The 23,079-nt window shown below is 42.2% G+C and overlaps 1 protein-coding gene across 1 annotated transcript in view; it reads left to right on the forward strand.

Annotated features, from left to right (window-relative positions):
• clstn3 (calsyntenin 3) overlaps nt 1-23,079 on the forward strand; it is a 54,397-nt gene that overhangs the window by 24,156 nt on the left and 7,162 nt on the right. Inside the window, exons 13-15 of the mRNA XM_079502963.1 lie at nt 1,357-1,505; nt 20,837-21,063; nt 22,763-22,924. Coding sequence (XP_079359089.1) covers nt 1,357-1,505; nt 20,837-21,063; nt 22,763-22,924 — 538 coding nt within the window. The remainder of the gene's footprint in view (nt 1-1,356; nt 1,506-20,836; nt 21,064-22,762; nt 22,925-23,079) is intronic.

The following is a 23,079-nucleotide window of genomic DNA, read 5'->3' on the forward strand; positions in this document are numbered from 1 at the left end:
GGCTCATGGGGCTGCAGCCTGGGGCATGAGGCTCTGGAGGCTACAAACACACCATTCTGGCAGCACTAATCAACTACGCAGCCCCCCCCCCCCCCCCCCCCATCCCATCCCATCCCAACAATAATATGACAATGCCAGTAATATGTCAGGCGTCTATAAAGGAGTACAATGCCAAATATATGTGAAATAAACCTGCGAGCATCAGAATGGTTCATGCTCACCCCATACATTTAGTTGGAGTACATGTAGATCTGCTGCCTGGAGAACAAAGAGGTATTTTTGTTCTATCAGTTGTTCTCCAGATATCCTACTGACGAAGCGTCTTCAAACTAATGAAAGTATAATCGTCTAATTGTCTGCTCACCGAAAACCGTATGCATTGATTATGAATATATCATCCTGCAGTCACTCGATGGCATAAGTGAGGACAATAAACGAAACCTGTCAAATCCCTCTGGATTAAGAGCGTCTGCTAAATGCCTAAATTGTAAATTGTAAGACGGTGACAAGGCATCAGCGCTCTGTCAAAATGAAGAGGTTGGAGATCGACTGCCACACTGAACCTTGTCATCATAGCCCCTGGGCACTAGTACGAAGTCTGGCCATGGAGATAAATGTGTGTTTCTGCTTCAGCTGAACCACAAATGAGAAACTTCTGTCTGCTTTCTGTGTTTTGTTCTCCTTACTGTTAGTCTGATTTTCAATTTTGGTGATCTAGATCAGTCGTTCTCAAATTCTATTTGGACCCCCAGATAAATATGCATTTGGCCGTAGACCCCCATCTGAAAATAATTTGCGATGTATGTATTTTAATTAACTCGACCGTTGTGAGCTTGGATTTTTTTTATGGTGACCCCCTAGAACCCCCTCAAAGACCCCTGGGGGTCCCTGAGACTCCGCTACGAGACCCACTGGTCTAAATGTATTGTGTAGCTGCACGCATGCATACACTGCTTCTGATGATGAGTGGGATTTAGCATCCCTATTATTCTGGAGCGGACATTCGCCGAAAATGTGTTGCAGCGTAACGTGTTGTGAGCTCGCAGATCTGCTATTTTCAGCGCAGATATTTAGTACAGAGGGAAAACAGGAGGGGACCTAGTATAGACCCCTGGGTGACTCTGGTCTACTAAGTGCAGTAAGTAGAGGGTTTATGTCGTTAACCCATTAAAGCAGGGTTTTAAAGTTTGTTTTTGCCGTTGGCTATTCAAAAATATATAGATATACAAGCTTTAACAAGCAACCCTTTAACCTTTTTTTTTTAAATCGTGAAAGTGTAAGAACTACTGATTTAGAAGGCATTTGTAGGTCTTACAACCCAACAGAGTTTAAAATGTGAACTGTGACACCTTGCAGGTTCATGTAAACCCCAGCCAGTCAGTGCTGGTGTTGGAGGGAGACGACATTGAAAGCTTCAATCGTGCAGTCCAGCAGGTCACCTACAGAAACTCTCTACGCTTCGCGACTCCTGGAGTCAGACCTCTTAAACTCACAACGTCCCTCAGGTACAGTGCACGCACACGCACGCACGCACGCACGCACGCACGCACGCACGCACGCACGCACGCACGCACACACGCAGACATGCACACAGACAAGCACACATAGCAGCTGCGGATATTGTAACATCTTCAGTTACACACTAAGCTTATGGCAATAACAGTGCATGTGAAGTCATGATATCGAACGTGTCTGCATGTATGCATGGCGATCTCTCACTCACTGAGCTTGGACATTGAACTCGTCAAACATGAACTCTGTTATTATGTCCATATATGATAAGGGATGCTCAGCGTATGGAGTGGATGTCACATGCACAGATAACATGGACTAATCTAATCTCTCTGTTGTGAGCTGATCCAGCTCTCAGTTAGCGGCGCTGGAATCATCCCGCCGAGTGTTGGATACAGTATGTGTGTTACTGTGTTCCCAACTGAGTATTGTTCAGTGTTGGATACAGTATGTGTGTTACTGTGTTCCCAACTGAGTATTGTTCAGGCTATATTAGACGTCTAGACTACGTCGAAATGGCCAAAATACAGGTCTAAAAATGAAATAAATGAAACAATGTTCTTTCAACAGCTATATATAGACAGTCTATATATAGATAGACGTTTAGAAATGGCTAAAATATAGACGGTCTATATATAGAAACAGCTAATCCTAGACAGCTAAAAAAAACTTTTAAATTTTAGACCAGTTATAGACCTAATCTAATAGCCGAATTTTGCTCAGTGGGTTGTATTAGGTTGAGATACAGTACGGTGACTGAGTGTTGTATTAGGTTGAGGAGATACAGTATGGTGACTGAGTGTTGTATTAGGTTGAGATACAGTATGGTGACTGAGTGTTGTATTAGGTTGAGATACAGTATGGTGACTGAGTGTTGTATTAGGTTGAGATACAGTATGGTGACTGAGTGTTGTATTAGGTTGAGATACAGTATGGTGACTGAGTGTTGTATTAGGTTGAGATACAGTATGGTGACTGAGTGTTGTATTAGGTTGAGATACAGTATGGTGACTGAGTGTTGGATTAGGTTGAGATACAGTATGGTTACTGAGTGTTGTATTAGGTTGAGATACAGTATGGTGACTGAGTGTTGTATTAGGTTGAGATACAGTATGGTGACTGAGTGTTGTATTAGGTTGAGGAGATACAGTATGGTGACTGAGTGTTGTATTAGGTTGAGATACAGTATGGTTACTGAGTGTTGTGTTAGGTTGAGATACAGTATGGTGACTGAGTGTTGTATTAGGTTGAGGAGATACAGTATGGTGACTGAGTGTTGTATTAGGTTGAGATACAGTATGGTGACTGAGTGTTGTATTAGGTTGAGATACAGTATGGTGACTGAGTGTTGTATTAGGTTGAGATACAGTATGGTGACTGAGTGTTGTATTAGGTTGAGATACAGTATGGTGACTGAGTGTTGTATTAGGTTGAGATACATTATGGTGACTGAGTGTTGTATTAGGTTGAGATACATTATGGTGACTGAGTGTTGTATTAGGTTGAGGAGATACAGTATGGTGACTGAGTGTTGTATTAGGTTGAGATACAGTATGGTGACTGAGTGTTGTATTAGGTTGAGATACATTATGGTGACTGAGTGTTGTATTAGGTTGAGATACAGTATGGTGACTGAGTGTTGTATTAGGTTGAGATACATTATGGTGACTGAGTGTTGTATTAGGTTGAGATACAGTATGGTGACTGAGTGTTGTATTAGGTTGAGATACAGTATGGTGACTGAGTGTTGTATTAGGTTGAGGAGATACAGTATGGTGACTGAGTGTTGTATTAGGTTGAGGAGATACAGTATGGTGACTGAGTGTTGTATTAGGTTGAGGAGATACAGTATGGTGACTGAGTGTTGTATTAGGTTGAGATACAGTATGGTTACTGAGTGTTGTATTAGGTTGAGATACAGTATGGTGACTGAGTGTTGTATTAGGTTGAGATACAGTATGGTGACTGAGTGTTGTATTAGGTTGAGATACAGTATGGTGACTGAGTGTTGTATTAGGTTGAGATACAGTACGGTGACTGAGTGTTGTATTAGGTTGAGATACAGTATGGTGACTGAGTGTTGTATTAGGTTGAGATACAGTATGGTGACTGAGTGTTGTATTAGGTTGAGATACAGTATGGTGACTGAGTGTTGTATTAGGTTGAGATACAGTACGGTGACTGAGTGTTGTATTAGGTTGAGATACAGTATGGTGACTGAGTGTTGTATTAGGTTGAGATACAGTATGGTGACTGAGTGTTGTATTAGGTTGAGATACAGTATGGTGACTGAGTGTTGTATTAGGTTGAGGAGATACAGTACGGTGACTGAGTGTTGTATTAGGTTGAGATACAGTATGGTGACTGAGTGTTGTATTAGGTTGAGGAGATACAGTATGGTGACTGAGTGTTGTATTAGGTTGAGGAGATACAGTATGGTGACTGAGTGTTGTATTAGGTTGAGATACAGTACGGTGACTGAGTGTTGTATTAGGTTGAGATACAGTATGGTGACTGAGTGTTGTATTAGGTTGAGATACAGTATGGTGACTGAGTGTTGTATTAGGTTGAGATACAGTACGGTGACTGAGTGTTGTATTAGGTTGAGATACAGTATGGTGACTGAGTGTTGTATTAGGTTGAGATACAGTATGGTGACTGAGTGTTGTATTAGGTTGAGATACAGTATGGTGACTGAGTGTTGTATTAGGTTGAGATACAGTATGGTGACTGAGTGTTGTATTAGGTTGAGGAGATACATTATGGTGACTGAGTGTTGTATTAGGTTGAGATACAGTATGGTGACTGAGTGTTGTATTAGGTTGAGGAGATACAGTATGGTGACTGAGTGTTGTATTAGGTTGAGATACAGTATGGTGACTGAGTGTTGTATTAGGTTGAGGAGATACAGTATGGTGACTGAGTGTTGTATTAGGTTGAGATACAGTATGGTGACTGAGTGTTGTATTAGGTTGAGGAGATACAGTATGGTGACTGAGTGTTGTATTAGGTTGAGGAGATACAGTATGGTGACTGAGTGTTGTATTAGGTTGAGATACAGTACGGTGACTGAGTGTTGTATTAGGTTGAGATACAGTACGGTGACTGAGTGTTGTATTAGGTTGAGATACAGTATGGTGACTGAGTGTTGTATTAGGTTGAGATACAGTATGGTGACTGAGTGTTGTATTAGGTTGAGATACAGTATGGTGACTGAGTGTTGTATTAGGTTGAGATACAGTATGGTGACTGAGTGTTGTATTAGGTTGAGGAGATACAGTACGGTGACTGAGTGTTGTATTAGGTTGAGATACAGTATGGTGACTGAGTGTTGTATTAGGTTGAGGAGATACAGTATGGTGACTGAGTGTTGTATTAGGTTGAGATACAGTATGGTGACTGAGTGTTGTATTAGGTTGAGGAGATACAGTATGGTGACTGAGTGTTGTATTAGGTTGAGGAGATACAGTATGGTGACTGAGTGTTGTATTAGGTTGAGATACAGTACGGTGACTGAGTGTTGTATTAGGTTGAGATACAGTACGGTGACTGAGTGTTGTATTAGGTTGAGATACAGTATGGTGACTGAGTGTTGTATTAGGTTGAGATACAGTATGGTGACTGAGTGTTGTATTAGGTTGAGATACAGTATGGTGACTGAGTGTTGTATTAGGTTGAGATACAGTATGGTGACTGAGTGTTGTATTAGGTTGAGGAGATACATTATGGTGACTGAGTGTTGTATTAGGTTGAGATACAGTATGGTGACTGAGTGTTGTATTAGGTTGAGGAGATACAGTATGGTGACTGAGTGTTGTATTAGGTTGAGATACAGTATGGTGACTGAGTGTTGTATTAGGTTGAGGAGATACAGTATGGTGACTGAGTGTTGTATTAGGTTGAGATACAGTATGGTGACTGAGTGTTGTATTAGGTTGAGGAGATACAGTATGGTGACTGAGTGTTGTATTAGGTTGAGGAGATACAGTATGGTGACTGAGTGTTGTATTAGGTTGAGATACAGTACGGTGACTGAGTGTTGTATTAGGTTGAGATACAGTACGGTGACTGAGTGTTGTATTAGGTTGAGATACAGTATGGTGACTGAGTGTTGTATTAGGTTGAGATACAGTATGGTGACTGAGTGTTGTATTAGGTTGAGATACAGTATGGTGACTGAGTGTTGTATTAGGTTGAGATACAGTATGGTGACTGAGTGTTGTATTAGGTTGAGGAGATACATTATGGTGACTGAGTGTTGTATTAGGTTGAGATACAGTATGGTGACTGAGTGTTGTATTAGGTTGAGATACACTATGGTGACTGAGTGTTGTATTAGGTTGAGATACATTATGGTGACTGAGTGTTGTATTAGGTTGAGATACAGTATGGTGACTGAGTGTTGTATTAGGTTGAGATACACTATGGTGACTGAGTGTTGTATTAGGTTGAGATACAGTATGGTGACTGAGTGTTGTATTAGGTTGAGGAGATACAGTATGGTGACTGAGTGTTGTATTAGGTTGAGATACAGTATGGTGACTGAGTGTTGTATTAGGTTGAGATACACTATGGTGACTGAGTGTTGTATTAGGTTGAGGAGATACAGTATGGTGACTGAGTGTTGTATTAGGTTGAGATACAGTATGGTGACTGAGTGTTGTATTGAGATACAGTATGGTGACTGAGTGTTGTATTAGGTTGAGATACAGTATGGTGACTGAGTGTTGTATTAGGTTGAGATACAGTATGGTGACTGAGTGTTGTATTAGGTTGAGATACAGTATGGTGACTGAGTGTTGTATTAGGTTGAGATACAGTATGGTGACTGAGTGTTGTATTAGGTTGAGGAGATACAGTATGGTGACTGAGTGTTGTATTAGGTTGAGGAGATACATTATGGTGACTGAGTGTTGTATTAGGTTGAGATACAGTATGGTGACTGAGTGTTGTATTAGGTTGAGATACACTATGGTGACTGAGTGTTGTATTAGGTTGAGATACAGTATGGTGACTGAGTGTTGTATTAGGTTGAGATACAGTATGGTGACTGAGTGTTGTATTAGGTTGAGGAGATACAGTATGGTGACTGAGTGTTGTATTAGGTTGAGATACAGTATGGTGACTGAGTGTTGTATTAGGTTGAGATACAGTATGGTGACTGAGTGTTGTATTAGGTTGAGATACAGTATGGTGACTGAGTGTTGTATTAGGTTGAGGAGATACAGTATGGTGACTGAGTGTTGTATTAGGTTGAGATACAGTATGGTGACTGAGTGTTGTATTGAGATACAGTATGGTGACTGAGTGTTGTATTAGGTTGAGATACAGTATGGTGACTGAGTGTTGTATTGAGATACAGTATGGTGACTGAGTGTTGTATTGAGATACAGTATGGTGACTGAGTGTTGTATTAGGTTGAGATACATTATGGTGACTGAGTGTTGTATTAGGTTGAGGAGATACAGTATGGTGACTGAGTGTTGTATTAGGTTGAGATACAGTATGGTGACTGAGTGTTGTATTAGGTTGAGATACATTATGGTGACTGAGTGTTGTATTAGGTTGAGATACAGTATGGTGACTGAGTGTTGTATTAGGTTGAGATACATTATGGTGACTGAGTGTTGTATTAGGTTGAGATACAGTATGGTGACTGAGTGTTGTATTAGGTTGAGATACAGTATGGTGACTGAGTGTTGTATTAGGTTGAGATACATTATGGTGACTGAGTGTTGTATTAGGTTGAGGAGATACAGTATGGTGACTGAGTGTTGTATTAGGTTGAGATACATTATGGTGACTGAGTGTTGTATTAGGTTGAGATACAGTATGGTGACTGAGTGTTGTATTAGGTTGAGATACAGTATGGTGACTGAGTGTTGTATTAGGTTGAGATACAGTATGGTGACTGAGTGTTGTATTAGGTTGAGATACCTAATACATGAGTATGGTGACCGATAACAGATTTTTGGGTTTGATGCAATCCTGATTTTGGGGAGTCCCAGACTGCCGATTACTCGATTATTTTGTCAAAAAGCTTTCCAATAAATTTGGAAGCATTTAACAAAAAGGAAACACACTTTTTTTTAACCACTTAAACCATATTGAAAAATGTTCCAAAACAGCTTATCTACCGATTGTAGATTTTATATTTGTCAACATGTTCTCCTGTGATGATGATGGTGCTGCTGCGATTATTTTTCCCCTATAATGACATGCCAAAAATAGGGATGCCAGGTTGAAAGTGGTTAAAAATCAGGACATACTGTATAATTGCCAGTACTAATGCCGTCCAAACAGTCAAATAATGGCTGTAATAGCCAAACCGATATGTTGCTCTGGCTCTACTGAGGATGTCATGACCATACAGTTGGAGGCCATCGATATTGTCCTTTTCTTTTTGCTGAGGTTTGCGTGATCTGCGCAAAAGGACAGTTAACCCATTTTGTGCGGGAACCCCTTTTGGTGTTTTAAACATTACGTTATAATTTAGCTATTGAAAAATAGCAGATCTACAAGCTCATAGCGCGCCACCGAGTGGCGCGCTACGAGCTTGTAGGTCTGCTATTTTTGAAAAATCGTGAAAATATTTATTTCAGAAAACTGAAGGATTTAGAAGGATTTTTTAAAATTTTGAGGTCAGGCCTAAATGGGTCAAATGATAAGGGACAATATCGGTGGCACCCAACTGTAGGTCATCATGACACATGCTGCTCATCAAATCAAGCCATTCAGTGCCCTCATGTGTCCTGCGGATGGAGCTGTTGTAACTGTGGATGTGCCGTCAGGATAGAAATCCCTCACTTTGAGTGAAAGGCATCACTGATGTTTCTTGGCTTTTACTTCCAGACGTAAAACCATGCCTGGAAAATGTACACAATGGTCAATAAATAGTTAACACTACCCATGGATTCAAGTTCTCGGTCGCCACGATTCCATAGAAGCTAGCATGTCTTATAGTGTGTTTGTGGAAGCATACTGTATATGTTGCACAGCGAAAATAGACGATCTACAAGCTCTCGACGCATTGAGAGCTTACTCTTGATCTTGATTCAAGCTCTCAATCAAGCTTTATTGAGAGCTTGTAGATCGATATTTTTTGTTATTGTTTTATGATTTGAGATTTTCTTTTTTATATGTTTTTTTTTGTGGCTTTCGCCTTTATTTTATATGGAGGGACAGACAGTAGGCTGACAGGAAATGGGGGGAAGACATAGCCTGGCTAATATTAAGCCAGACCGAATCAGCCGTTTGAGTCTGGCTTATTAGCCAGGCTAGGGAAGACATGCAGTGAAGGCTGTCGGGATCGGGAGTCGAACCCGCGGCACACTGCCAGGCTGGGTTACCAGCCAAGGTGCCTGGACCACTGAGCCATGGCCCAGGCCATGATTTGAGAATTTGAAGTGTCACACTAGCAATATGTTCAGAATCATTCCATAGTCTCAGATATTTCGTATTAATGCAAAGGGTAAAGCCTCAGTCTGTGATTTCTCCACCTGGGTGGTATGTATAGAACAGCAGGAACAGCATGACTAATTGTGTTAATTGTTTAGGAAACAGCGCTAGTGTGGGTGGGGGCTCCTTTCACACTGTTACAAACATTTTCAGTCGTGAGATTTAATTTAGCTTTAATCCATGAATAGCATCTCATTCAGAATACTCATGATATTAACCCATTGAGACCTGAGCTTGATTCTACAAATGTCTTCTAAATCATGACAGTTTTCTGAAAAACCTCATGTTTCTATGTCAGTGGTGCTCAACGTTTTTCATGTCAAGGACCCCCAGAATTATCTGTATTTGAGTTGAAAACGTTCGCTCTGAAATAATGTATAGTCAAAGATTTGCGCCACATTTTCGCGATTTTTCAAAAATAGCAGATCTACAAGCTCATAGTGTGGCACAGAGTAGCTACATTATAACATAATACTTAAAACACCAAAAGGGGTTCCCGCCCAGAATGGGTCTAAACACTTATTGATTGATGACAATAATTTTTTGTGTGTTGTGGCTCTGATTCTCGTCTCATAATAAACTATGTTATCTCGCGAGCTATACGATCTGGCCGTAAAGCGAAATGTCCTTTCGAATTAAAATGTAAATATATATTTTAAAATATATTTTTGTTAACGGAAATTATGAACAGAGCTTCCTTTCTCATCTTTCGGGAGGTGTAGTTCCAGACTCAATAGCAACTATATGGCTCATGGTTCCTAATTATCATACATTCATACTCACTTTAATTCTCATTTGCTTGAGCCGCCGCATATGTATAAAGCTCTGTATTCCCAGCAGGCCAGTCAGTCAGTCAAAGCTGTGAGACATTAATTAAATTTCAGGAGATATGAGCCAAGTGGCTCACAGCCTGTGAGATGTTCCAAATTACATCCATGTGCCAAATAATCTGGCCCATAGGGATCGTTTTACACAGTTTAAGTTAGGCTTCACGGTCTGCTGGGCTCCCTTCGGTCACATGGGGGCGTGTTGTGCCTGATGCATGTTCTGTTCTTGTCTGCCCCCATTGAGTTGTCTTGTCACTGTTTGGATAAGCTAGCAAAACTGTAACCTAAAAAGGTTATTCAGATCAGAAATCACTCAAATAAGAATCAGATTTGCCTTAACCCATTTTGGGCGGGAACCCCATTTGGTGTTGTAAACATTATTTTATGATTTAGCTATTGAAAAATAGCAGATCTACAAGTTCATAGCGCGCCACCGAGTGGCGCGCTATGAACTTGTAGGTCTGCTATTTTTGAAAAATCGTTAAAATGTGCCTCAAATCTTTCCGAAAATTGTCATGATTTAGAAAACATATTTTTTTAAATTTCGACGTCAGGCCTGAATGGGTTAACCCCAAGAATAAACCCACAGGAAACCTAACTACTGTACTCGCTGTAACTTCAAACCGAGATAATGCTTGATTTTTGCGATCATCAATACAATGAATCAATGATAGGTTGCTCCTTCTCCTTGTAGTCTATTGCTGCAGCCTACTTGTCAGAGAAAAACTTTGTTGGCATAGTTTCTGCAAATCACGGATACGTTCAATATCGCCGTTTCTGAACCAAAAATATGTTTATTTTCTAGATGAATAAAATAAATAGCTGTCAAGAGATGAAGACTCATGTTACTGAACAAACACTCTATACATCAGTAATCAGTGCAATGAGTACTATCAGAATATAGAGCAATTTATTAATTATTTTAACCAAAGCAAATCACTTTCCCTACCTTTAACCGTCTTTTTACCAGTTCAGGAATGTTATGTTGGGGCGGAACTCAATAACAGAAAAGTTTAAATAATGGTTCAGCTCAGAAGAAACAAACAAAAGTGATGCATTGTGAGCTTGTAGATCAGCTATTTTCAACAATTGTCGCCCCCAGAATAGGGACGTTAGGGTTGATGTAGTTAAATGTGTCTAGCAATTAAATGTTTTTGAACAGATACAGATCTTTGATTCCATTGAATCATATAATTGGCATGAGAGTGAGTGAGCAGATTTAAAATGTGAGGGAGACCAGAGGTCTCAAGGTGCCAAGGTTTTTCAATACTCTATAGATTCAGGCCAGATTTTGACAGTATGCTTTACATTGCTTTTAGGAAGGAGGGGAAGCGACATGGACTGTCTGTGTGAACCGTCTGAGGAGCACATATCGATTGGTTATGATAGTGACACCTTGCACATTATTATCTTCAGGTCTAGTGACTATTAAAATGATATACAATGCAGCTTTAACATGCATAAGCATAATAACCCCCTCACAGTGAAAAGCCAGACTTACAATTACACTGGTAATATGTATGCAAGCTGCCGCAATGCGATAGGCTAGCCTTGATAACATTGTTTACTTTTTCCATGTCCCCAAGCAGTTTTTAAAATAAATAATTTCCCTTGTTTTCATTTATTGACACTAAGAGTCTGAGCAGAAGCCTTGAGGCTGGTAAAGACAATGGATTTGCAAGGCCCAGTTCTGTGTTTACTGTTCATGAAGTGCCTGTTGAGACGAGCACGCTGAAATCATTTCTAGTGTACTCAGTGAAATGCAGGGTCTTATGCCAAAGTTAATTCTTAAAAGTCTTTGAATGACAACACACTATTTAAAAGATGAACGTATTATAGTATTTATCCTGTGAGAACTAAACAGCAGTGACAGGAGTGAGCAAACACTAGGCCATACCGATGATATATTGATATTATATCCATATATCATGATAGGAGACTTGATATCGCCTGAGATTCTAGATATCGTAATGTCGTGATATGGCATGACTGTTGTCTTTTCCTGGTTTTAATCACTTAAGCAAAAATGTTTAAAAATAGCTAAAATATGCCTATGCATAGCATGTAGCCAGAATATTTGGTCAGAATATTTGATGTGATTTTTTTAATATCACCAGCCCTACCAGACACTATGCGATAGCTGTCACCAGAGACAAAATGTTTTTATAATCGTCATGGGGGCCCGCCCCCCCCTCCCCCCGCCACCAACGCCCCCTGGCCCCCACAGACTCTACGTCACTGGCTGTCACTGAAAAGTCCATCTGCAGTACTGCAGAATGATTCAGAAACACAGTGGGCCATTCTGAGTCACATACTCTGACTGTGAGAGAACAAAACACCCAGAAACTATTCCTGGGTCAACAGACATTTTAACCACATTAACAACTGTGAGCTGGCTTTCTGGATTTGGCAGCCATTTTTGGTGCTGAAATATTAATTATCTTGGGAAAGGCATGCACTGAACCGACGTGTGCATATATCGTCGCTGTCGAGTGGAAACCTTGCATATCTAAAACGATTAATTTTCATGAAATGAAAAAGAAGAAATAGATTAAAAAAACATCCTGTTCCAAATGGTTTGCAGTTATGGGTTTCTTAGTTACACGCTCTAATGCTCTTCATTGGTTAACAACTTTAAATCGCTGGAGTCCCTGTTACGGTCCGTAAGAACTTGGCTCGAACACCCGGACCATACCATAATAAGTCAACACAAGGCAGTTCAAAAGTTTACAAAGGTTTATTTAAAACTGAAATGGGCATATAAAGCATGTACTGAACACCAAACAGGCAATGAATGAATTGAGGGATGAATGAATGAATTTACAAGCCAAAAAGGAACGCTGAATAACCAAAAGGATAAAGAAGTGACTGAAGGAACTTCTACACTGGTGAATTAATGAATGCCAAAATCAATCCTAAAGTAAACTGAAGACCTAACTAAAACCCTAACAAACAAACCAAAGGATGGGCTGGTCACAACTAATAAGGTGGGGAGCCTGGGCAGCTACGCACTATGTGCGTGTCGGAGTGCCCAGACTCCTCATAAACTATCAAACAACAAAACAAGAACAAACTAAACTAACCAAACTCAAAACGTCAAAAGTGTACTCACGACCAGCCCACCTGTAACTGAAATAAAGACACACAAACTCAGCAGGGAGGGAAACACAACTGTTCTGATGGGTGTTTGGGGAGAGAGTGAGCTGCTGGCCACATGCTCCTATTTGTAGCCTCCTCCCAATCATGTAACAGGACACAGCTGCCACAGGGTGTGGCACCCAGAGCCCTCAGGTGATTGACGGGTGTCCCTTACCCCAGCAGGGGTCAGCGATGTCACAGCTCTATGACAGAGCAAAGACAGAGTACATTAATGAACAGACAGATAACACATTATAGACAAGAGTGTATTTGTAAGCACCTAACACCCCCACCCTAAGCTATTGGATGGTGGCCAATACCACCATGCAATAACACCCAGATCCAACTAGACACGAGACAATGCGTCTGCCAAAACGTTATCTTTTCCACGAATATGTCGGATTTCCAAATTATAAGTCTGTAACAACAAACTCCAACCCATTAATCGCTTGTTCTTATTTCGCATCCGATGTACGAAAACCAGAGGGTTGTGATCAGTGTAAACAATAACAGGCACATTTGAGGAACCGACATAGACCTCAAAATGTTCTAAGCTCATTAACAAAGCCAGTGCTTCTTGCTCAATGGTTGAGTACCATCTTTGGTGGCGGTTAAACTTTTTAGAGAAATATGATACAGGATGCTCTATCTCTTCAGGTCCATCTTGTAAAAGCACCCCGCCCACGCCTGTGTCACTTGCATCCACTGCCAGCTTGAATGGCTTGTCAAACCTGGGTGCCATGAGTACAGGAGCATTTAGAAGAAGGCTCTTGGTACGCTCAAAAGCAGTCTGACAAACTGCAGACCACACAAAGTCAACCTTAGGGCTCAATAGATCAGTCAAAGGGGTGGCCACCACAGAAAAATCTTTACAAAACCCCCTGTAGTACCCCACCATCGCCAAGTACCGACGCAGTTCAGTCCTAGATTTAGGGGCTGGAAAAGCTACAATAGCCTCCACTTTTGACTGAATCGTACGCACCTGACCTCGACCCACAATTTTCCCTAAGTAAGTGACAGTTGCCTGCCCAAACTCACATTTCCCGAGATTAATAGTCAACTTAGCAGCTGCAAGGCGTCTGAACACCTCTCTCAAATGACCAATATGCTCAACCCATGTATTAGAACACACCACCAAATCATCAAGATAGGCCTCACAATATGATAACCCAGCCAAAACAACATTAACCAAGCGCTGAAATGTTGCCGGCGCGTTACGCATGCCAAAGGCCATTACTCTATACTGAAGAAAATCGTCGGGTGTAACAAAGGCAGAGATCTCCTTTGCACGTTCTGTAAGCGGGACCTGCCAATACCCTTTTAAGAGGTCCAACTTGCTTACGAACTTGGCACTACCAACCCGATCCACACAATCCTCCATCCGGGGAAGTGGATAACAGTCTGGCTTTGTCACCCCATTCACTTTTCGAAAGTCAGTACAAAATCTATCCTCACCATTGGCCTTGCCGACAAGTATACATGGGGAACTCCATGAGCTACAGCTGGACTCGGCAATGCCATGATGAAGCATGTATTCTACTTGTGTCTTCAATCTACGCCTTTTGTCTGGGTTCACACGATAGGGATGTTGCTTAATTGGAGCGTTGTTCTCCACGTCAATGTCATGTTGTAACACATCAGTTTGGGATGGCACATCCAAAAACAAAGATCCGTTTACCTCCACTAACTGGACCATCTCCTCGCGCTGAGACTCAGCCAGATGGGTCAATTGAGATGCCAGTGACTTCAACGCCTCTGTGTTTGACAGCTTCCCGTGTGTCATTGCCACAGACAAACCCGTATCTTCTTTTTCCACGTTGGGCAGGGCCACCATAGACATTACAGGCTTGCCAGATTCAGCACCATGCCTCGGCTGGGACTGAAGCTGGCCATCTTCCCCTGACCCTGAAGTACCAGATTCAAAATATTGCTTCAGCATGTTAACGTGACACAATCTCCTACGGCGCTTTCGGTCAGGCGTGGCAATAAGGTAATCTCTCTCACCCATTTTCTTCTCAATTAGATAAGGACCACTGAAACGAGCTTGCAAACAAGACCCCGGAATAGGCAATAACACCAACACTTTATCACCTGGGGAAAACTCTCTGTGTTTTGCTTCCCTATCGAACCACCCTTTCATCTTCTTCTGTGCTGTAGACAGATTCGCCTTCGCCAACTCGCATGCCCTCTTCAGCCTAAACCGGAATTTACTGACATAGTCCAAAATATTTTGTTCCGTTTCTTCCTGTAGCCACTTTTCTTTTACCATCTTTAAGGGACCACGCACTTTATGGGCAAACACTAGGTCCGCTGGACTAAAACCCAGTGATTCCTGTACCACTTCCCTGACAGCAAACATCATCAAATGAACACCCTCATCCCAGTCTTTCTCAAACTCTAGACAATAAGCTCGCAGCATGGTTTTCAACGTCTGGTGAAAACGTTCAAGTGCCCCTTGACTCTCAGGATGATAAGCGCTTGAGTGACAATGCTTGATGTCCAACTGTTTTACCACTTGAGCAAACAACCGTGACATGAAGTTAGACCCCTGGTCTGTCTGAATTACCTTGGGCAAACCAAATAATGAAAAAAACCGAGTGAGGGCCCCAACAATTAATGGCGCTGTAATATTACGCAGTGGGACCACTTCGGGAAAACGAGTAGAAGCACACATTATCGTTAACAAAAACTTGTTTCCCGACTTTGTCCGAGGGAGTGGACCCACGCAGTCAATTATAATCCGCTCAAATGGCTCCCCCACTGCCGGAATTGGGAACAAAGGAGCCGGAGCAATAGTTTGGTTTGGTTTCCCCACTACTTGACATATGTGGCAACATTTGCAATGGTGCTTCACATCCCTCTTCAACCCTGGCCAAAAGAAGTGCCGCAGTATACGATCATATGTTTTACTAACTCCTAAATGACCAGAGAGAGGGTTGTCATGAGCCAGATTCAAGATGTCATGCCTATACCGACGTGGTACTACAATTTGCTTAACCACACTCCAGTCATCCTGACTGGGTGCATCCAGTGGAGACCATTTTCGCATAAGCAGGTTATCAGCCAGAAAATACCCCCTTGACATGACTTCCACCTCCTCTTCAGTGACCGCTGTTTCAAACAACTTTGTCAACTCTGCATCATTCCTCTGCTCCACAATGAGCTGCGCTTTAGACAGGGCTACGTCTCCTGGCTCAATGGACAGGGACACCTCTGCCTCGCATGGGGCACTGGCCTGCTGCGACTCCACGGTCACCACGTCGGTCCCACCCACAACAGCGCCGTCAGTTCCCCCCTCATCCCGCTCTACAAGGAAACTCTCGCTCAGGTTGATCTCATCACTGTGGCTTGCCACCTTTTTAGCTAAAGCCCGGGTGACTGCACAAGAGGTAAAAACAGTTGGGAATGTTGAACCTACATCATTTTTGCGCTGTGCCATAGGGACTGGTACTACTTCAGGGGTAACCAACAATTTTCCACCGGCTAGATCATTCCCCAAAATCACAGATATCCCATCTATTGGGAGTTGAGGACGTATTCCCATTTCCACCTGGCCTGAAACCAACTCGGACTCCAGGTATACCCTATGTACAGGTACCCCAAAATGTGTCATACCTACACCCACAAGGGGTACATTGGACTCAGTACGCGTTTCCTCTGAAAATGGCAACACGCTTTCCAAAATCAGCGACTGGCTAGCACCCGTATCTCGCAAGATGTTCACAGGAAATTTCTTCCCCATTCCCACAGATACAAACCCCTTCATAATGAAAGGAGAAAACACCCCATGACCCTCTTTGGGCCCCCCAGATTCTCCCAGTACCTGCTGCCTATCCAACAAAATTACTGCTTTAGCTGCTTCCTTTCTCTTAAGCGCAAGACAATTTCTCACAATATGCCCATTTTTTTTACAGTAGTAACACATCGGCCCCTCCTTGTCATTGTCTTCAAATTCACTCTGCTGTTGCATACCGTCACTATCCCTTGAAACACTGCCCCCTTCCAACTGCATAGAGGGAGAGGTCTTGGGTACCTGACCCCTGGGATTATCTTTACCATAACTGCGTTCCCCCTGTTTGCCACCAGAGTACCGCTGCTCCCCAACAGCCCTATGTGTGAGCACATATTCCTCTGCTAGCACAGCCGCACTAGAGACCTCAGAAACCTTTTGCTCATTGAGATATGTTGCTATTCGATCAGGAAGACAGTTTTTAAATTCTTCCATCAGTATCAAAGATCTCATCTGGGAAACATCCTTAACACCCTTTGACATGCACCAGCGATCAAAAAGGGACTGTTTTTCTCGAGCAAAATCAACATAAGTTTGGTTTTCTGGCTTTCTCAACCGCCTAAATTTTTGCCTGTAAGCCTCAGGGACTAATTCGTATGTGCGCAAAATAGCCTCTTTCACAGTGTCATAGTTGAGACTATCATCCACTGACAGTGATGCATATGCCTCTTGCGCTTTCCCCACCAACACACACTGTAACAGCATAGTCCACTGAGTCTTAGGCCACCTGAATGACACCGCAACACGTTCAAACATTGTAAAATACTTATCCACCTCCTTCTCAGAGAATGGCGGGACCAGGCGAATATTCTTGCTTACATCAAAACCACCAGATTGAGGTTTAAGGTCCAATTCCCGTAACCGAATGACCTTCTTATTTTCCTCCTCAATCCGAAACCTCTCCATGGCAACGTTAGCATTCACTTTGCTCTGCTCAAGCTCGACCCGCTTCATTTCTAGCTCAAACTCGACCCGCTTCATTTCTAGCTCAAGCTCCTTTAACCGTACAAGATTATCCATCGATTTCCCACCCACAGGTTCACTAGATTCTGGACTCTCAGGACAACCAGGAAGCACCCCCAGTTTATCTAGTCCCTCCCACACCGTCTGCTTAAGTAATTGCTTCTTCTCTACCTTATTTACAGAGATTTTATAATAATCTGCAATTACCCCCAAATGTGCTTTTGTACAGCGATCAAATACTCCCATGGTAGGGTTACCTACAAAATCCTCAATTTCAAACTCCATGGTTCCAAAAAATTATGTTCGAAGCCTTTTACCCAATTCTGAAAAAAATGCACCCACCTGACAATTTCAAATTTCAAAAAACTGCCCCCATCTAAGCTTTAGTTTTTTTTTATTTTTCAATTTTTTTTCAAATGCCTACTTACTATACCATATACACAATGTTTTGACGAGCCCCCATTATTATGTTACGGTCCGTAAGAACTTGGCTCGAACACCCGGACCATACCATAATAAGTCAACACAAGGCAGTTCAAAAGTTTACAAAGGTTTATTTAAAACTGAAATGGGCATATAAAGCATGTACTGAACACCAAACAGGCAATGAATGAATTGAGGGATGAATGAATGAATTTACAAGCCAAAAAGGAACGCTGAATAACCAAAAGGATAAAGAAGTGACTGAAGGAACTTCTACACTGGTGAATTAATGAATGCCAAAATCAATCCTAAAGTAAACTGAAGACCTAACTAAAACCCTAACAAACAAACCAAAGGATGGGCTGGTCACAACTAATAAGGTGGGGAGCCTGGGCAGCTACGCACTATGTGCGTGTCGGAGTGCCCAGACTCCTCATAAACTATCAAACAACAAAACAAGAACAAACTAAACTAACCAAACTCAAAACGTCAAAAGTGTACTCACGACCAGCCCACCTGTAACTGAAATAAAGACACACAAACTCAGCAGGGAGGGAAACACAACTGTTCTGATGGGTGTTTGGGGAGAGAGTGAGCTGCTGGCCACATGCTCCTATTTGTAGCCTCCTCCCAATCATGTAACAGGACACAGCTGCCACAGGGTGTGGCACCCAGAGCCCTCAGGTGATTGACGGGTGTCCCTTACCCCAGCAGGGGTCAGCGATGTCACAGCTCTATGACAGAGCAAAGACAGAGTACATTAATGAACAGACAGATAACACATTATAGACAAGAGTGTATTTGTAAGCACCTAACAGTCCCTATTTTGGGAATGTCATTATATTCTAAGTTTGACGATGCTTTGTGAGCTTTTAGAACTTTTATTTTAAATGGTTGAATATTTGTAAAACACAAAGACCACTGAATTCGATAAAATAAAAACAAAATGTGGACTGGAGATACATGGTTTCCACCTGACAATGACAAGGATATGTTCCACTTACCAGTGGCTCTCACCTCCAGTCCAGAAGAATCCCAAAAATAATGTGAATGCAATTGCAGTAGCCAGACTTCCCAATAACAGAGTGGTATACTTGTTATGATACAACAGGTCGTTTCGAGATAGCAATCTGATTGGTTGAAACAGCATTCTTAAACGACAGTATAGGAACACCTAATCAAAACCAATAAATCACCTGCTCTGTTCTCCCAGAGCACAGCAGACTCTGTGATCTTGAGGGTGTTCTTTATCGTCATTAATGCACTTCTGTGCTGTGTTTCGGAGTTGCTGTAGCACCGCAGCCGTGCATTAATGACGATAAAGAACACCCTCTCGTGTAATATTGCTTAATACTCAAAGCAGAGATATACTGACAAAGGTATGTGGACTAATTCCCCCGGCTTTACAGATATCCGACTGTCTGCAGGGACTGATTTTTTTGAAACTATTTTAAGATTACAATGTTTACCTGGCAAAGAATCAGGAGGGATTGTTTCTTTTGTTTTTTATCCCTAGCGTTTCTTTTCACTTGTTTTTACAATCTTGCAGTTTCAAGGTCACAAGCATTATTTGACGGATCTTTTAGTCTGACTTCAACAGTTTGGAGGTGTGTGTGCGTGCGTGCGTGCGTGCGTGCGTGCGTGCGTGCGTGCGTGCGTGCGTGCGTGCGTGCGTGCGTGCGTGCGTGCGTGCGTGCGTGTGTGTGTGTGCGCGTGCCTGCGTGCGCGCGTGCGAGTGTGTGTACGTGCTTGTCCGTGAGTGTGTGTGTTTTAAGATTAGGTTGATTTAAGGCCAGCAGTTCCCAGATGGCTAAACAGCAGGCCCTTCTGGAGAGGCTGATATAAGCAGCTGCTGACCCTCACAGATAGTACAGTTGTCGGCTGCACACGCTCATGTGATATAAGTTGATAAATTGCTGTTGTGAAGGCTAGTACTTCACAACAGCCGTTTGTAATATGTGATGTCTTATCTTATATATTGTACAGAGTAGATACAAAATAAATTTTACAACAGTAGGGCGATGTTAACTTTCCTCTTCTACCCCAGATTTGAACCCGGTTTGCTGAACATTTTACCATAATTAAGAGCCTGCCTGCTTGCTCAGGGGATAAATGTAATCTTGGCCATCAGTTCAGATCCTGTGTCTAGGTGAGACATGACATGACATGACATGACATCGAAAATGTCTAAATAGATAAACTGGGAGACTAAATACAACCACCCCAATTGTATAAGTTATATTGTATTACCAAAAGTTGAATCTCCAACACAATGTTATACAATATGTAGTGGGGGTCCCTGGTTCATCTCTCTCTGAGCGAAGTTCTCCTTGGCCTGAAAAACGTTGAAGACCCCTGCCTAAAGGTGCGTTCAGATTTGAATTTAAATATTCGCCTTGGTTCGTCCCGTTTGTGCTGCGCCAGGTCGCGCTGCACCCGTACTTCTCGTCTTTGCATAGACTTTGTATGTAATCACGCAATATAAGTATTGGCCTGGTTAGAATGCTAAGAATCCCAACTGTCTGAGAACTTTCGCTTGACTGAATGCGTTTTTGACCATGTCCAAATCATTATGGCAGATTAATGAATTATGTTCAGCTGGGGATTTCAACAGCAATTAGTCACACCTTGCATGTAATGATAATTCCAAACTACTCTCTCTCTCTCTCTCTCTCTCTCTCTCTCTCTCTCTCTCTCTCTCTCTCTCTCTCTCTCTCCCTCCCAGGTGTTTCAATGAGGAGAGCTGTCTGTCTCTGAAGATGTTGGAGGGCTACCTGGTGGTCCTGCAACCCGACGCTCCACAGATTTCTCTGTCTGGGGTCGGACCCCACCTGGCCCGTCCTGCCCCAGAGTTTGAGGGTCCCCACGGTGTCCCCCTCTTCCCCGAGCTCAGGATCGTCTGTTCGCTGTCTCACGCCGTCAACACGGCTGCACAGGGGATGGAAGGGGGAGGTGAGTTTTGCAGATTAGACAATTCACTGCCCTTTACCAGGACTTGACTTTCAATGAGTGAGCATTAAGCACACTTCAGCAGGTTATGGTCTGTATGTATGTATGTAAAGCGCCTTGGATAAAGGCGCTATATAAATGCACCATTTACCATTTACCAACTGGAGTTTAGTCTATGCCTGAGTCTACTGCCTCAGGCATCAGGAGAGTGAACCCTTATCGCATGCCTCTTCTTTTGATACCCCCCTGCCCCCTCTGGTAATTTTCTTTTTTATCACCTGCTTCTGGTCAGACTGAAATACACAAATTTCACTTTGGATATGTTTGATATTTATAATATCACAATTTAACAATTTAATTAATAATATGTGTTAAACACATGCTCCCTGACATCCCTATTTGGGCATATTTTCATACATTGTAAAAAAATTGTCACACAGTGTCAAAATAGCAGATCTACAAACTCACAACCTGTCATGATGTGACGCATTGTGAGATCAGATATTTTTTTTATATTTGTTGTACAAAGACGTACACAGATTGACTGGCATATCATCACTGCTTAATAGATCATCTGAGCCAGGCCCTCAGAGGCATTTATTCTTTATTATTGCTAAGACGGTAAGACCTTTTTTCATGGGAGCCACATGAAATAGTAGGGTAAACACAGGTGTTACAAATGCTAAATCCCGCTCCACAGAGTAGCTACCGAAGTCTGACGAATTTACACATCCTACCTGGGTCACGTTTGTTCTACCCATCCTGAATTCCCAAAGCCTTTTTTTTAATATCGTGCCTAATCAGAACTGTGCTCCAAAAAGAAACAAATGATCCTGACGGTTTGACTCATATGGATATGAAGAATCAACTGACGGCGAGAAAACACTACAGTTACTGCCACCCAATTAATAATATTTTTTGCCAGAAACAGACTATCAAATATGACTATATGAGTGACTGTCTATCATAAACAATACAGAACCACCTCTGCGACAATATCGCAGAGACATTTTGTTTGTTTTTGGACCACAATGATTATATGAGACTATTTTAAGAGAGAGAACCCCTTCTGCGACCCAGGGGATGAACAAGTGACATCAATACTTTGGTACTCTATTCAGGTCAAAGATAGGCTCTATGCATAACGTTTACTGTTCCAGATTAGTTTCCCATAGGTTTGGGTGATTGGCTCAGGAAAAAAACTAAAACAAGAAAAACACTTTTGGTTTAAATTTGCTGCAGAGCAAATCAAAATGAAGCTACAAGTATGGGAAAATAAAATGGAACGGGAAATGAGTATGCCATCTCCATTCTAGTACTTCAATGGTCGTTTTCTAGCCCTTTACATCACAACTTTCATTTGTCTTGTATTTATATCTATCTTGCTGTATCTTGCCTGCAAACATTGAATCTTGACGCCTGAGCTTATAACCTCCAACAGTATGTAAAGTTAACACTCCCTTTCCTGAATTGCAGTCTCACAGCAATTTATGAGACTTTAATGGTGTCAAACAGACTTAATAAGCTCACAGCCTGTGCACAACCCATCCGCGGCGACGTGTAAATGGAAATGAACTGAACTGCGAGGGAGGCCATCTGCGGAGCGCAGTCAAGCTGTTTGTCTCGTGGCGAGGATGATTATGTAAGTTTCCTGTAGTTTTCCTTTTCTCCTCTTCCTCATCGTGCGTCCTTCGTCCAACAGCGCTGATGTCGGACGCCGTGGCCCACACTTTGGATGGCTGCGAGGTGCAGCCCTTGGGGGAGGAGCTAAACCCAGAGAGGGAGGAGCTTCTGGTGGATATTGACGTTCTGCGAGAGAGAGGCCTGGAGATCATTAACACCACCGCGTACATCGCCATTACAGGTACTATTGGCATATACAAGTGGCCTAAGGCAAATGGGGCCCCCCCTCACCTCTACAAATATCTCTGTCCAGGCTATGGCTTGTATTTCATTAAGAAATGTATATATATATACTGTATATCCTTTAAGTACCTTTTCCTCTTTGGGCGATTTATA

Source organism: Electrona antarctica (assembly GCF_951216825.1).
Source record: "Electrona antarctica genome assembly, chromosome: 6".
In the NCBI taxonomy this organism is placed as follows: Eukaryota; Metazoa; Chordata; class Actinopteri; order Myctophiformes; family Myctophidae; genus Electrona; species Electrona antarctica.